The following is a 17,548-nucleotide window of genomic DNA, read 5'->3' as shown; positions in this document are numbered from 1 at the left end:
ATAATGTTGTGCCTCAAATGACTAGGTCAACAAGAGTTTGCGAATTATTTGGAAGTCAACAAAAGATTGGTGTTTTTTACCTCCAAATCCAGAGTTCGTGCTTTAAATAAACGAAAATGCTAACTTGGGGATTTTAATGACATTTTTCCCATTGTTAAACTCTTTGCTTACTTACAATTCAAGCAAGTTCTTCAAGTTTGATATTGAAGTTGGAATTGGACCTTCCATTGATGTGCCTTGGAGGTCGCTGCAAATTAACAATTCAGTCTTACTACAAACTTCACTGTAAGCTGAAAAATTAAATGAAGGTGACTCACAGCCTAATAAGCTGAGTCCAGTTTCCTATAAAATCAGGTAGGTTCCCAGATAGAGAGTTTGCATCAATCCGACTGCAAGAAACAGAGGAGGTTTTGAGAATCATTCCAAAGAATCAACATTTTTGAAGTCTCACTGTATGTCTTTCTACTTACAAATCAGTCAAGTTCTTGAGATTGCTTAAGGACTCAGGGATCCGACTCGTGATGTTGTTTGAAGAGAGTAGCCTGTAATCATAAATACACCAAATCATCAAGTTAAACAATAACAATATATAAGAAAAAAAACAAAATATATGATAAAAGATCTTACAATCTTTTAAGACTTCTCAAGTTCCCTAAGTTTGAAGGAAGTGATCCTGTGAACAGATTAGTTTCCAATTGCCTGCAAAAGTTTTTTTTCCCCCATATTAGAGTCTCATTAATTCTGGTTTGAAGGAAACAGAATTCGATATGTAATATTACACTACAGTAAGTGTAGTAATCTCTCCGATTTGAGGAGGAAATGGTCCGGAGAGAGGGTTTCCGGCTACAGACCTGTTTGTTGCAGAAAACAAAAACGCAAGAATCAGTACAACTTTATTGATCATCACAGGAAAAGATATATGCATTGGAGAGAGAATGGTTACAAGATTTCAAGCGGAATTCGAGACAATGACGTAGGTATTGTTCCACTGAGAAAGTTTAGCTGAAGATCTCTGTAAGAAAAAACCACGAACAAAGATTACGTAAGTCCTAAGCCTCAGACATTTTGCTATGATCCATTGACAGTAAAAGCAAGAAACAAAGATCAAGGTTCATACATCTCTGTAAGACGCGTGAGGTTCCCAAATTCTGGCGGGATAATTCCTCGCAAATTGAAACCTCTTAGCTGTCTGTGGAAGAAAATGAAAAAAAAAAAAAAAATCCTTTTCAGAACCCTAACTCTGTTTCTTGTTATATAAGTTACGGAAATATGAAGTTTCTTTATGTGTAATGGCACATACATGTTTGTGACACGACAGACTGAACTGGAGTTGAGGGTACAGTCGCAGGTGATGTTACTGGTTGCTTTGGGCGACGAGCCGGAAACAAAGTTCCACTTCCCGTCCAAACAAGAAGTCCTCTCGATGTTCACTGTTTGGTTTTGTAGCTTCCTAAAGATCGATCGCAATGTTTGTACTGTTCAAAAAAAAATGGTCAAAACAGTTGATGGTCAAATTTTAAAGTCAAACTTTTATTATACATACCTAAATCTCTAATAAATAAAATTGAGGGCATCGCGGTCAGGCGATTACTAATTTCACATGTTTTATATTAGTGTTATTAAAAATAATAAAATGAAGATTTAATCTGTATTGTTCTATCAAATTAATGATATCTTATATTTTTAGTTTTTTTGGTTCAAATCCGTTCAGCAATATAATCTGTCTGTGCTATTAATTTTTTTTTTGAATTACTAAAAAGTATTGGGCCTAAGCACGTACATTCTCTCGGGCCATAAACACGAGCATTTCAAATGGTTCTTTTCAAGCGGCGTCCTTCAAACCAGCAACCTCTAGACTTTGCTAGAATCTTTACCAGTTGAGTTATCAACGCTTGGTAAAACAAATTTAACCAATCTGCTGCAACAAATTATGTTCATGCTATTTTAATCTCTTAATATGTTTTAATATTCATAGCTTTAAAATTTTTATTAAGTTTATATATATGAATTATAATATTTTAAGTTTTTTAAAAGTTTAAGATTTACTATGTATGGTAAAATTAAAAACTAATTTAGTCATATACAAACTTTAAACTTGGACTTATAAATGAAGCTTCTTACTTGTTTAGATTTGGATTTATTTTGATTTAGTTTATAATATGATTTTAAAGTTGATGTGAGAAGTTGAACACACACTTTTATATTGATTGAGTAAATATGTCTATTAAAAAAAATCAAATCACGGTATATGAGTTGTTTAGATTTGAATAATAAGCAGTTGTATCGATTGTAACTTTTTTGAAAATGAATATTATTTAAAAGATTTTAGTATCTATATATATATACTAGCAATCGATCCGCGCTACGCGCCGTAGTTAGATGAAGGTGTATTCCGAGTTTTGTTGTGTATATTTTTTTTTGGTTTTTGTAAATTCATCTTTACGTTAGTTTTTGTATTTAATTTTGATTGTTTATGTTGTTTTGTTGGATATTTTAATAAAAATATGTTTTGGAGTAAGTATAATTTAGTTTGCTGTTTTTAAAGGAAAAATTGAGATCACCTTGTGTGTTTATAATGCTTTTAAAAAAGTTATTATTAGAAGTTAACATTGTTTAGTTGAAGTTGTTGTTTTGTTGTAGATGTTAGTTGTCATTAATTTATTATTATTTTTCATTTTGTGGTTGGATTGTTATTTAATATTTTCATATGTATTTTGTAAACTGTTGGAATAATTTTTTTTGTCAATGTTTTGGTTTTTGGAGTGAAAAATATTGTGGATTTTATTAAGAAAAATAAATAAGTTATTTATTGTGGATTTTATTGTCAATTTTTTTTCTAGGCTATTTTTGTTTGTTTCAGTCAGACCCAATTTCTCTGTAAGGCTTCTAATTTGTGGGTTAATTGGACCATTATTTGTATGTCATTGAGTTGAAATTGATTTGTTCTTTTTCAAAATCCGATGTCCTCGTGAACGGATAGGAGAAGAGCAATTTTCCGATCTAGAGGTCTATTTGAGGATTGAACTTATGTTTTTGATGCTCGTAATCGTTTTTTCAGTCATTCCTATCGTAATCATTTTCCCTTGATTTTTTTTGGGGGTTTGCGTATTTGGTTGATTCGTTGCTCGCTTCGCATCTATTGGGGATATTTGGTTATCCCTTGTTGATTTTGTTAAAGGTGAATGTCATTTGGGTTGCAAATTTGTTTATATGAAAATATGTTGGCTTCTTTAGGTTGTGAGTTGTTTTGTGTTATTTGTTGTAATTTTTTTCCCGTTTGTCCTGTGAGTGATTTTTTTTGATTCGGTGTAAGTTGTGTTTTGGGGAAAATTAATTTTCTTTTTTATATTGCTGTAATTTTATAAAGTCCAGGTTGTTTTTTTGTTTCTTCGGTTGTCTTTTTCATATAATTTTGTGTTACGGTTATTTGATTGTGACATTCATATATCTGAATCTTTTTGGTTTATTAAATGTGTGTTCATCTCTTTGCGTCTTTGTCTTTGGTGATGGATTTGTGAAGTGCTGCCAAATAATTATTTTAACTGATTTATAGTTGTGTTTCCTTGATTCTTTGAAAGTGTTGTTTGGGTTGCCTTGTTTTGACATTTGAAATTTTAAATTATGATCAGTTTAATAGAAATCTTTAACTATATTAGTACCACTAGTGAAAAACTATAGTATTGTTTTCTTATTTAAACATTTAATTTATTTTACATAATTATTTTTTATTTAAACTTTTGATTAATTATAATTAACAAAAATATGCAATAAATGTGTAACATCTGTGAACCGGAATTCCGATTTGGGATGTGCATCGATCGATGCAGTAGGAGCATCGATCGATGCTGGCTCAATTCTGTGCGTTTTGACTTAAGTCAAACGCTGCGTTTTGGGGTTAGGGAAAACCCTTAGATGCGAGTTTTGTCCCATTCGTGTTGTTTGGCCGTTTTTGAGAAAGAACGAGAGAGAGAAAGAGTTCTTGAGAGTTTCTGGAGTTTTCTTGGAGTTTTGGGGTGTTCCTGTAGAGATCTGTAGCTGGGATCGTTGTAGGAGCTTCCTAGAAGCGTTTTCTTGCTTGCTTGTGGTTCAGATTTGTCTTGGCACAGATAAGTGCAGGACCATGGCTTATCTAAGCTAGAGAATTCAGTGATTTGCTTGTTGTTTGTTGTTAGACGTATTAGATTGTTGTTAGGGACGTTAGGAAGCTTTCTTGTGGCTTGGGATTGAGTTTTGTGGTTGTAGGAACGAAATCCGGCGAGAAGCTTCGGAGAAATAACGGTGCTCGACGTTGCGTCGATCGATGCATACCTTGCATCGGTCGATGCAAGTGCGAGGACGGCGCGATGAACTTTAGGGTTTTTCGTGTGCGTCGAGCATGCATCGGTCGATGCGGACTGGGTATCGGTCGATGCAAGCTATACTTGCGTCGATTGATGCAGCTTTTGTATCGATCGATGCTTCTCCAGTTGGCATCGGTCGATGCTATTGTGGCATCGGTCGATGCTAAGTCCTGTTTTATGATTGACGTGTGTTGATTGTTGTGTGAAGATTACTAATACTCTATTGCTTGTGTGTATAGCCCAGTAGATGGGAGGATTGCCTTACTGAGTGTTTGTAAAATACTCATGCATTGCAATATGTGTTTGTGGTGCAGGTAAAGGCAAAGTGTGATCGTGGAATCCAGGCAATGAAGAGGAGGATGTTCTAGGGACTCGGATTTTATGTTGTCTGGCATTGCTAGGTTGCTAGAGTTGGGTCATTAGAACATTGCTAGGTTGCTGGTTCTATGATTTATGTTGTTTTTGATATTGTTTATGTTGGAATATTGCTATATTTTATTATTGGATTATTATTGGATATTGGTTGGTTATTTCCGCTGTTGAATGTGTTTGTGGATAGGTGGCTAGTGGGTATGGGACCACTAGTTGTACTTTATATTATTATATTATATTTATTATTTATTAAAAAAAAAGGGTCGGTCCTTTCATTTTGGTATCAGAGCCCTTACGGTTCTAGGTTTGGGTTCACTAGGCTTTGTGCTGTAGATGTTTGGGATTGCATGTCTTGATTGATTATGTGAGTTAGTCAATTGTGTGTGGCATGGAGTCCTAGAACATCCTCTTCGAGCCTATTGGTGATTCCACGGTGAGTTTCTATTTCTGTGTTAAATAGTAATTGTTTGCTTAGCCTTCTGTTCATGGTAGTGCAGATGGTTAGAGAGGATGCTGTTGCTGGTCGAGGTCGTGGACGCGGTCGTGGTCGCGGACGTGGTCATGGTAGAGGCAGAGCCCCAGGGGTTAGTGAGACCGAGGACCAGAGTGTGACAGCTGAGGGTGTTGGCGAGTCGCAGGGTGTTCCGGGGGATTTCGTGAGTGTGGCCGGAGGGGGCGGTGTTGATGCTCCAGTGGCCGGTGATGCTAGGGTCTCAGGTGTGGGAGCCCCAGCGGGTGGAGTCCCTGGTGTTGACATTGCGGCTTTGCTAGCACAGGTGTTGGAGCGGTTACCACCTGTGGTACCGGCTTAGGCTCGGGTAGTGCCACCAGTGGTGGCGGAGGAGCGGCAGCCAGTGGCTGCGGATGTGGGGGTCCATGGTCGATATCTCACCATGTTGAAAGAGATGGGTCGGTTGCGTACTGAGCAGTTTTCAGGAGGTGTAGATCCTACTGCTGCGGATGCATGGAGGACGAGAGTGGAACGTAACTTCCACACTCTGAGATGTCCTGAGGAGTTCTGGGTGGACATAGGGGTCTACTTTTTGAGTGGTGATGCTGAGTTGTGGTGGAGATATGTGGCTGCTAGGAGGGTGCAGCGGGAGATGACTTGGGCTGACTTCGTTTTGGAGTTCAACCGCAAGTATTTTCCTAGAGAGGCTTTGGATCGTTTGGAGGTGCAGTTCCTTCAGTTGTCTCAGGGGACACGGTCAGTGCGGGAGCTGGATTTAGAGTTCAGTCAACTTCTGTGTTATGGGGGTCGGGCTATGGAGTCTGAGGAGGCTCAGATCAGGAGGTTTTTGAGGGCTCTACGTGATGATTTGAGGGTTCACTGTAGAGGGCGGAGTTATGCTACGCGTGCAGAGCTGGTTGAGACTGCAGCAGAGATTGAGGAGGATATCCGGGCACAGTCAGTGGCGGTGGCTCCAGCAGTTCAGCCTAGTAAGGCTCAACAGCAGAGTGGTTCTAGCAGGGGCGGTAGGCATGCTCAGGGAACCAAGTGGAAGTGGGAGGCTACGCAGAGGCCGAGTGGTGCAGGTTGCTTTGGTTGTGGAAGCAAGGATCACAAGGTTGCTAGTTGTCCCAAGAGGAGTGTTCCGACGGTAGGGCCCCGGGTATGTTATCATTGTAGGGAAGCAGGGCACATCAGGCCTTTCTGTCCCAAGTTGCAGCCGGTAGCAGTGGCAGCGTTGCATCAGGTGCAGCCTGGAGGTCAGCAGGTGGCACGGATTGAGCAGACGCCACGTGCTTACACGACAGCAGAGACTGGTGGAACCAGTGCCGGGGCGATCACAGGTATAATTTCTGGTACTTAAACTCAGTGAATTTTTTAGTAGGTACAGATTTTTGTGTTTTCCTGTGATAGAGTGTTAGGTTCTCAACACATGAGATTTGTGTAGGGACCTTGTTGGTGGGCAGGTTTAAGTCCCACGTTATGTTTGATTCTGGAGCTTCTCATAGCTTCATTACCCCGGAGTGTGCAGAGTGTGCGGGAATCAGAGAGGATCCTGGGGAGCGTACAGGAGTTGTTAGAGTTGCTGGAGGCAAGTTCCTGAGAGTTATTGGACGAGCTAGAGGGGTTGATATTCAGATCGCAGGAGAGTCGAGGCCAGTGGATTTGCTTATCAGTCCAGTGGAGTTGTATGATGTTATTCTCGGGATGGATTGGTTGCATCGGCATATGGTGCATTTGGATTGCTATCGGGGTAGAGTGGAGTTTGAGCGTCCAGGAGGGAAGTTGGTTTTTCAGGGTATTAGACCGACTTCGGGGAGTCTCGTGATCTCAGCCATTCAGGCTGGGAAGATGATCGAGAAGGGCCGTGAGGCTTATCTGGTTACTATATCTATGCCAGAGTCAGTGGGGAAGTCTACGGTTAGCGGTATTCCGGTAGTAGAGGAGTTTGAGGATGTGTTTCAGTTTTTGCAGGGATTACCACCATCTCGGTCGGATCCTTTTACCATTGAACTGGAACCGGGGACGACACCGTTATCCAAGGCTCCTTACAGAATGGCTCTAGCAGAGATGGCAGAGCTGAAGAAGCAGCTAGAGGATTTGTTGAGTAAGGGATTCATCCGTCCTAGTGTGTCACCGTGGGGAGCGCCGGTGTTGTTTGTGAAGAAGAAGGATGGGAGTTTCAGGTTGTGTATCGATTATCGGGGTCTGAACCGGGTCACTGTGAAGAACAAGTATCCTCTTCCTAGGATCGATGAGTTGTTGGATCAGTTGAGGGGTGCTACTTGGTTCTCTAAGGTGGATCTAGCGTCGGGATATCATCAGATACCGATAGATGAGGCAGATGTGAGGAAGACTGCTTTCATGACGAGGTATGGGCATTATGAGTTTGTGGTGATGCCTTTCGGGTTGACTAACACACCAGCAGCGTTTATGAGATTGATGAACAGCGTGTTTCAGGAGTTTCTGGATGTGTCTGTCATCATTTTCATCGACGATATCCTGGTTTATTCTAAGAGTCCTGAGGAGCATGCAGTGCATTTGAGGGCAGTTGTGGAGAAGCTGCGGGAGCAGAAGTTGTTTGCTAAGTTGAGCAAGTGCAGTTTCTGGCAGCGTGAGATGGGCTTTCTGGGTCACATTGTTTCTGCAGAGGGGGTTTCTGTGGATCCAGAGAAGATTCAGGCTATCAGGGATTGGCCTAGACCGCAGAATGCCACAGAGATCAGGAGTTTCCTTGGTTTGACAGGTTACTACAGGAGGTTTGTGCAGGGGTTTGCAAGCAGAGCACGTCCTATGACTAAGTTGACAGGGAAGGATGTTCCTTTTGTCTGGTCAGAAGAGTGTGAGGAAGGCTTTGCAAGCCTGAAGGAGATGTTGACTACTGCGCCAGTGTTGGCTTTGCCTGAGCAGGGAGAACCCTATGTGGTTTATACAGATGCATCTAGAGTTGGTTTGGGGTGTGTTCTGATGCAGCATGGGAAGGTGATTGCTTATGCTTCGCGGCAGTTGCGGGTGCATGAAGGCAACTATCCTACTCATGATTTGGAGATGGGTGCTGTAGTTTTTGCCCTGAAGATTTGGAGATCTTATCTTTATGGTGCAAAGGTACAGGTGTTTACAGATCATAAGAGCCTAAAGTATATATTCACTCAGCCTGAGTTGAATTTGAGGCAGAGGTGGTGGATGGAGCTTGTGGCGGATTATGATTTGGAGATAGCTTATCACCCTGGTAAGGCTAACACGGTTGCAGATGCTCTGAGTCGGAAGAGGGTAGCTTCGGCTCAGGAGCAGGAGATGGAGTCTCTGGTAGGAGAGATCAGTGCTTTAAGTTTGTGTGCTGTTTCACTGGAACCGTTGGGTTTGGAAGCAGTTGACAGAGCAGATCTTTTGAGTAGGGTGCGGTTGGCACATGAGAAGGATTTGGGGCTGGTGAATGCCTCAAAGGATGTTGATTCAGAGTATCAGGTCTCAGATAATGGTACTATTTTGGTGCACGGTCGGGTTTGTGTGCCCAAGGATGAGGAGCTGAGACAGGAGATTCTGAGAGAGGCTCATGCGAGCAAGTTATCCATTCATCCAGGAGCGACTAAGATGTACCGTGACCTCAAGAGGTATTATCATTGGGTCGGGATGAAGAAGGATGTAGCTAGTTGGGTCGCGAGGTGCGATGTGTGCCAGCTAGTGAAGGCTGAGCATCAGGTTCCTGGCGGGTTACTGAAGAGCTTACCCATTCCTGAGTGGAAGTGGGATATAATTACCATGGATTTTGTGGTAGGATTGCCAGTGTCGCGGACTTTTGATGCTATTTGGGTCATCGTGGACCGGTTGACTAAGTCAGCACATTTTCTGGCCATTAAGAAGACTGATGGAGCAGCGGTCTTGGCTAAGAAGTATGTGAGAGAGATAGTCAGATTGCATGGGGTGCCAGCGGGCATTGTGTCTGACAGAGATTCTAAGTTCACTTCGGTGTTCTGGCAAGCTTTTCAGGCAGAGATGGGTACTAAGGTGCATATGAGTACAGCTTATCATCCCCAGACAGATGGACAGTCTGAGAGGACGATCCAGACGTTGGAGGATTTGCTGAGGATGTGTGTTTTGGATTGGGGTGGCCATTGGGCAGATCACCTGAACCTCGTAGAGTTTGCTTACAACAACAGCTATCAGGCGAGTATTGGTATGGCTCCTTATGAGGCTTTGTATGGGAGGCCGTGTCGTACACCAATATGCTGGACTCAGGTGGGGGAGAGGAGCATGTACGGGGCAGATTTTGTTCAGGAGACCTCAGAGAAGATTCGGGTTCTCAAGCTGAACATGAAAGAGGCTCAGGATAGGCAGAGGAGTTATGCTGATAGGAGGAGGAGAGATCTTGAGTTTCAGGTAGGAGATAGAGTGTACCTCAAGATGGCCATGTTGCAGGGTCCGAACAGGTCATTGACTGAGACTAAGTTGAGTCCGAGGTATATGGGTCCGTTCAGAGTGATTGAGCGAGTTGGACCAGTGGCATATAGACTGGAGTTACCCGAGGTTATGCGTGCTTTCCACAAGGTATTCCATGTGTCTATGTTGCGGAAGTGTCTCCGTGAGGACGATCAGTTGTTGGCTAAGATTCCTGAAGATCTTCAGCCTAACATGACTTTGGAGGCGAGACCAGTGAGGGTTCTCGAGAGGAGGATCAAGGAACTTCGGAAGAAGAAGATTCCTTTGATGAGAGTCCTTTGGGACTGTGATGGTGTGGAGGAGCAGACTTGGGAGCCTGAAGCAAGGATGAAGGCAAGGTTTAAGAAGTGGTATGAGAAGCAACCACGACTTGAGCTTGCCTAGTCTGGTTCCGTCTGTAATCCGTGGCTGGAGCGGGAATGGAGTATTCCAGCCCATCTCTCTTGTTACTCGGTCACTTGGGGTGGTTGGTTGTGCGACTCAGTAACAAGATGAGGTGGTGCTCGGGGTAAAAAGTTTCCGTGAGGCGGGGTTTGGGGGAAAGTTTCCCGAAATAGAAGTTTCCTAAAGTGGAAAGGTTCCAGAAATGGAAAGTGCTATTTATGGAAAGTTTTCGGGAGAGAGAATTTGTCCATTTTTAGCGGTGGGAAGCCTTGGAGGGGGCTTGTGTGGCCTTTGTGGCGGACTTTTGAGTCAGTGTGCCGTGTGCGGCGGTCTTTTTAGACAATGTGTGGTCTTTGTGACAGGTTTTTTAGCCAGAGTGCCTTTGTGGCGGTCCTCTTTAGGACATTTGTGTGGCCTTGGTGGCGGTCCTCTTTAGGACATTTGTGTGGCCTTGGTGGCGGTCCTCTTTAGGACATTTGTTTGGCCTTTGTGGCGGGCTGTTTAGCCAGAGTGTCTTTGTGACGGTCCTCCGGGACAGATGGCCTTTGTGGCGGGCTTTTTAGCCAGAGTGTCTTTGTGACGGTCCTTTGGGACAGATGGCCTTTGTGGCGGGCTTTTTAGCCAGAGTGTCTTTGTGACGGTCCTTCGGGACAGATGGCCTTTGTGGCGGGCTGTTTAGCCAGAGTGCCTTAGTGGCGGTCCTCTTTAGGACATTTGTTTGGCCTTGGTGGCGGTCCTCTTTAGGACATTTGTTTGGCCTTGGTGGTGGTCCTCTTTAGGACATTTGTTTGGCCTTGGTGGCGGTCCTCTTTAGGACATTTTGTTAGCCTTTGTGGCGGCCTTCGTGGCGTGTTTATGATCCTTGTGTGGTCATGAGGTATTCCAGTGAGGGGATATGTGGTTGGTAGGACATTGTGATGTTTTACGCGAGCCACGGGAAGGAAACCTGGATAGGGATAGGACTCAGACGTGTTCAGAATCGTTTGCTCGCGGCTCTTGGAGGACTTTGGTTCTCCTAGTACTGCCATATTCGGAGACTTTGTGACTTTGGAGTATGGTTGGTATATCGACTTCGGACGATGGTCCGGAGGCGCGCTGTAGGGTGACGACCCGAGAGACGAGTTGGATTTTTCCTTATATATTATGGCATGCGGGCTTAGGCCCGATGAGGAGCCAACATTTGGCATGCAGACTTAGGTCTGATGAGGAGCCGATGAAACTCAAGGTTTAGGCCTATGAGAAAAAGGAAGGTCCAAAAGTCGAGAGCAAATGACGCCTGGAGCGTGAGTCTATCGCCTAGAGGTGACCTTCTGTAGATCGGTCGGAGGAGTGCAAGCCGTGGAGACGGTTGCACGGGAGTCCTTGGCTGATGGTTGTTTGGGATTCGAGGACGAATCCAGTTTGGCGGGGGAGAATTGTAACATCCGTGAACCAGAATTCCGGTTTGGGATGTGGATCGATCGATGCAGTAGGAGCATCGATCGATGCTGGCTCAATTCTGTGCGTTTTGACTTAAGTCAAACGCTGCGTTTTGGGGTTAGGGAAGACCCTTAGATGCGAGTTTTGTCCCATTCGTGTTGTTTGGCCGTTTTTGAGAAAGAACGAGAGAGAGAAAGAGTTCTTGAGAGTTTCTGGAGTTTTCTTGGAGTTTTGGGGCGTTCCTGTAGAGATCTGTAGCTGGGATCGTTGTAGGAGCTTCCTAGAAGCGTTTTCTTGCTTGCTTGTGGTTCAGATTCGTCTTGGCACAGGTAAGTGTAGGACCATGGCTTATCTAAGCTAGAGAATTCAGTGATTTGCTTGTTGTTTGTTGTTAGACGTATTAGATTGTTGTTAGGGACGTTAGGAAGCTTTCTTGTGGCTTGGGATTGAGTTTTGTGGTTGTAGGAACGAAATCCGGCAAGAAGCTTCGGAGAAATCACGGTGTTCGACGTTGCGTCGATCGATGCATACCTTGCATCGGTCGATGCAAGTGCGAGGACGGCGCAATGAACTTTAGGGTTTTTCGTGTGCGTCGAGCATGCGTCGGTCGATGCGGACTGGGTATCGGTCGATGCAAGTTATACTTGCGTCGATCGATGCAGCTTCTGTATCGATCGATGCTTCTCGAGTTGGCATCGGTCGATGCTATTGTGGCATCGGTCGATGCTAAGTCCTGTTTTGTGATTGACGTGTGTTGATTGTTGTGTGAAGATTACTGATACTCTATTGCTTGTGTGTATAGCCCAGTAGATGGGAGGATTGCCTTACTGAGTGTTTGTAAAATACTCATGCATTGCAATATGTGTTTGTGGTGCAGGTAAAGGCAAAGTGTGATCGTGGAATCCAGGCAATGAAGAGGAGGATGTTCTAGGGACTCGGATTTTATGTTGTCTGGCATTGCTAGGTTGCTAGAGTTGGGTCATTAGAACATTGCTAGGTTGCTGGTTCTATGATTTATGTTGTTTTTGATATTGTTTATGTTGGAATATTGCTATATTTTATTATTGGATTATTATTGGATATTGGTTGGTTATTTCCGCTGTTGAATGTGTTTGTGGATAGGTGGCTAGTGGGTATGGGACCACTAGTTATAGTTTATATTATTATATTATATTTATTATTTATTAAAAAAAAGGGTCGGTCCTTTCAAAATGAATATTTTAACTTTATTTTAAAATAAAAAATTAAATTCATATGATTTAAAAATAGTGATGGGTCTAGAGAATTTGAATGAAATAGTGTTGGGCCAACAGATTTTAGATGAAATTTAGTTGATCAGTTTGTCATTTGTATGATTGTTTAAAGGGCTTATTAAAATCTGTAAGGCGGTTGTTTTGTGTTATTTGTTGTAATTTTTTTTTCCTGTTTGTCATGTGAGTGATTTTTTTGATTCGATGTGAGTAGTGTTCTGGGGAAAATTAATTTTCTTGTTTATCTTGCTGTAATTTTATAAAGTCTGGGTTGTTTTTTTGTTTCTTTGGTTGTCTTTTTCATATAATTTTGTGTTACGGTTATCTGATAGTTACATTCATATATCTGAATCTTTTTAGTTTATTAAATGTTTGTTCATCTCTTTGCGTCTTTGTCTTTGGTGATGGATTTGTGAAGTGCTGCCAAATAATTATTTTAACTGATTTCTAGTTGTGTTTCCTTGATTCTTTAAAAGTGTTGTTTGGGTGTCCTTGTTTTGATATTTGAAATTTTAAATTATGATCAGTTTAATAGAAATCTTTAACTATATTATTACAACTAATGAAAAATTATATTCTTGTTTTCTTATTTAACATTTAATTTATTTTACATAATTATTTTTTATTTAAACTTTCGATTAATTATAATTAACAAAAAATATGCACTAAATGAATATTTCAAAATAAAAAAATTGAGTTCATAGGATTTAAAAATAGTGATGGGTCTAGAGAATTTGAATGAAATAATGTTGAGCCTATAGATTTTGGATGAAATTTAGTTGATCAGTTTGTCATTTGTTTGATTGTTTAAAGGGCTTATTAAAATCTGTAAGGCGGTTGTTTTGTGTTATTTGTTGTAATTTTTTTTTCCGTTTGTCCTGTGAGTGATTTTTTGATTCGATGTGAGTTGTGTTTTGGAGAAAATTAATGTTTTTGTTTATCTTGCTGTAATTTTATAAATTCCGGGTTTTTTTTGTTTCTTTGGTTGTCATTTTCATATAATTTTGTGTTACGGTTATCTGATTGTGACATTCATATATCTGAATCTTTTTAGTTTATTAAATGTGTGTTCATCTCTTTGCGTCTTTGTCTTTGGTGATGGATTTGTGAAGTGCTGCCAAATAATTATTTTAACCTATTTGTAGTTTTGTTTCCTTGATTTTTTGAATTGTTGTTTAGGTTGCCTTGTTTTGATATTTGAAGTTTTAAATTATGATCAGTTTAATAGAAACTTTTAACTATATTATTACCACTAATGAAAAATTATAGTATTGTTTTCTTATTTTAACATTTAATTCATTTTACATAATTATTTTTTATTTAAAATTTCGATTAATTATAACTAACAAAAAATATGCACTAAATGAATATTTTAAATTTACTTTGAAATAAAAAATTGAATTCATAGGATTTAAAAATAGTGATGGGTCTAGAGAATTTGAATGAAATAGTGTTGAACCTACAGATTTTAGATGAAATTTAGTTGATCAGTTTGTCATTTGTATGATTGTTTAAAGGGTTTATTAAAATCTGTAAAGCCCATAAAATTAAAGAAGATGTAATTGACATGGCAGCTGAGGTGGCTGAACCATGAGTGAGAAAATCTAACTTTATATATATATATATATATATATATATATTGACAGCATATCTATATATTATGAAAGAAATACATGATTACCCAAATTGCACATACGTTAACGTACAAGTATTAATTTATATAATACTAATAATAGACATCTTGGAGAAAATTAAAAAAACACCCCTTTAAATTAGTCACGCATTAATAAATTGACCTACAATAATAAAATATAAATAACTCTATGGATGTTGTAAGGTCCTTTCGTTAACCCAACTTGCACATATATATACAATATTATTACCCAACATGCACATATTAAAAAATAGGGAAAATGTCATTAAAATCATGAACTTTCAAATTTTGGCCATTTAAATCATGAACTTTGTTGTAGGCCATTTAAAACATCAACTTTTATTGTTTAGTTTTTTTAAACATGAAGTTTCGTTGACCAAGCTAAAAAGACATGACGTTAAATTTGATAATTAACCAACTAACAGACGTTACTGTGCCGTTAGTCACTCCGTTACTGACAAAAAGACGTCGTTTTAATGGAAGTTTTAATTTAAAAAATGTCATTTAAACCATAAAATTTTAAATATAGGCCATTTAAACCATGAACTTGTAAATCTATGTCATTTAAACCATGAAATTATAAATCTATGTCATTTAAACCATGAATTTTCAAATTAATGTCATTTAAACTATAATACATGAAAAATGCGATCAATCCTTCAAACTCTAGTGTAGTGTCTTAAAACAAGATGATCAATCCTTTGAACTCTAGTGTATTTTCCTAATAAATGAAAAAGACTCAAGACAAAAACAAAAAGACACAAATTACATGACAAAGATCGAAAAAGAAGGATGAATTGATGTTCTTTTTTCTTTTTTTTTAGAATCGTATCATGTGGTAGATTCGAAGAAAGAAGAGAGAAACTAAACTAGGGTTAAACGGTTTAGCCGGTTAGGCTTATATACTTCTGCGGTTTCTAATAAACCAATCAGTTGGTGGAACCTTGTCCTGTGGGAAGATTGTTAAAGGGTGGGGACCAGGGTTCGACTAATGCCTGGCGCACCAATAACCTCTTGTGGATTTGGATGAATAGTTCCATTTACCCAGTGAGGGGTTAGGATTGATGCCCTGCAGGGCCAGCTTGTGGTCCGTTGGGACGGCTAGCAGTGGGCTAGTAGGGTCCACGGATGGTCCGATGGGGCAGCTAGCAGTGGGCTAGTGGGGTCCGCAGGACGGGTTGTTACAAAACTCATGTGATTATGTGAAATAACATGATATATGGACAAAAATATCATGTGATTCTATTTCATAGCATGAAATTTTATACGTATCTTGAATATCAGATCTAATTTTAGATGTTACGTCGGTGAGTGGCGGAGAACTCCGACGAGAGGAGGAAACAGAGAATAGACTGTGATGAAAGAAGGATAGATTTTTAGAGAGAAAGAAAAATAAAATTGGTGGTAAAGAGATCTGGTGAAAGAGAGATAAGAGAAAAAGAAAAAAAAGATTAAATCTGCGGGTGGTAGCGAGAAGATAAAAAAATTAAAAGGAATTGCAGAGATTATGAATATGGTGGTGGTGGTGGCTGGACACTGGCGTAAGAGAGATAGATATGGAGGAGAGAAGATAACTGAAAGAAAGAGAAAAAAGAGAGAAAGAAAGAGAAAAAAGGAAGAAGGAAGAAGGAGAGCTTCGTAATTTTAAGTTGCATAGTCGACAGAACTACATTGGTCATAGTTATTTTATGAATTAATTCTAAAAATATAGTCATCTAGTATAAATACTCTTAAATATACTCATTTGGTTTTTTTTTTCTTTCTCAAATTTATTTCATTATGTTAGATTAAGGCTAAAACTCTATAAAAAAAATTGGACATTTTCATTATTTTAGGTCCTAGCTATTTTAAGAACTATATAGATTATACATACTCTTTTTTTTGTATAACTAGTAGCGTGGGTTTATTTAATTCATTCTGGTCAAAACTATACATGATAAATTACAGCTATGAAATATTATCTTTAAAAAATTTTTAAATTACTATTAAGGCAAAAAAATATTTTAAATACACAATTTTGAAAAATGTAAAATCAGTTATGTTAAAAATTCAAATCTGATAAAAGAATCATGAATTTATATTAAAAGTTATACATTTTTCTTTTTCTTATTCGTGAGCATCTTAACATTAACTTCATTTTTAGACTACCACACAACTTGTTAGCCAATCAAACTCCACGAGCAAAATCATTGCCTATTTTCTCGTAAAATTTATGTAATTCATGAAAACCAACATACTCAAAAATTCACTCAATTATTGATACTTCACGGTATACTTACTTAGTTTTAGATTCACACCTATTGAAACTTCTCAAACCAAAATCGTTAATACTATAAAATTGTAAATTACTTGGAAATAAAGTAATATGAACAAATGTATAGCTAATAAAACATATGTGCTTGTCGTCCATTCTTCTTTAAATCCCAAAACTTGACTCAAACATCAAATCGAGGTCTTGTGATGTCAATCCTTTATCCTTAGACCCAAAAATAAAAAAATTTACTGAAAGAATATCAACTCATCTATAAAATCATACACAAAAATATGTTTTACAGCTCATAATAGATATTTTTAAGATATTTGAAATATAAGAAATAAAAAGCACAAACTTAGATAAATAAGATACTTTTAAGATATTTGAAAATCAGATATATAATATTTAATGATATGTAAACTTTTAAATTTTTAATAAAGATTAAATATTTATAATATTTTAAAGTTTAGATGTAGTTTAAATATTAATAACATTTTAAATTTTAGAGTTAAATATTAATAATAAAAAGTTAAAGTAATTATAATATTTGAAACTTTCTATGGAGGTATTTATAATAATTTTAAACATTTTATTAACTTTAAATATTTATAATATTTGTAACTTTAATTTTTTTTAATAATTATAATATTTTAAACTTTTAAACTACATCTAAAATTCAATATTGTTAATACCTTTTAAACTTTTTATAACTTTTTAAAATATTATAAGTTTATAAAAAAAATTTAGAAGTTTTAATTTGCTAAAATCTATACTAATTATAAAGATATAGATAAACTTTAAAAAAATTTTAATTTGCTCAAATAAAAAACCGGAGTAACCCAAATAAAACTTTCAAATTTAGACATCTGATAAATCAAGCTTACTGCTCATTTGTAGTTGAAAGCATATAAGTCTTATATATAATGGTTTCATCTAGTGTCTAAAATTTTCTAGCCGATGTGAGACGTCGTTGTACATATACTTATT

At 38.7% G+C, this 17,548-nt stretch overlaps 1 protein-coding gene across 1 annotated transcript; it reads right to left on the bottom strand.

Annotated features, from left to right (window-relative positions):
* Positions 1-171: 171 nt before the first annotated feature.
* Positions 172-1,574, bottom strand: LOC109125148 (putative leucine-rich repeat receptor-like serine/threonine-protein kinase At3g14840). Its single transcript, XM_019239054.2, has 9 exons — positions 1,544-1,574; positions 1,301-1,475; positions 1,118-1,189; positions 944-1,012; positions 780-851; positions 628-699; positions 471-542; positions 318-389; positions 172-247 (listed from the first exon to the last, which is right to left on the bottom strand). The coding sequence occupies exons 1-9, from the start codon at positions 1,572-1,574 to the stop codon at positions 172-174; spliced, it is 711 nt and encodes a 236-aa protein (XP_019094599.2).
* Between the last annotated feature and the right edge of the window lie 15,974 nt (positions 1,575-17,548).

Source organism: Camelina sativa, chromosome 17 (assembly GCF_030686135.1).
Source record: "Camelina sativa cultivar CO46 ecotype springtype chromosome 17, ASM3068613v1".
Classification (NCBI taxonomy): Eukaryota; Viridiplantae; Streptophyta; class Magnoliopsida; order Brassicales; family Brassicaceae; genus Camelina; species Camelina sativa.
The sequence above is the reverse complement of the archived record's forward strand: the minus strand, read 5'-3'. Positions and strand labels throughout refer to the sequence as shown.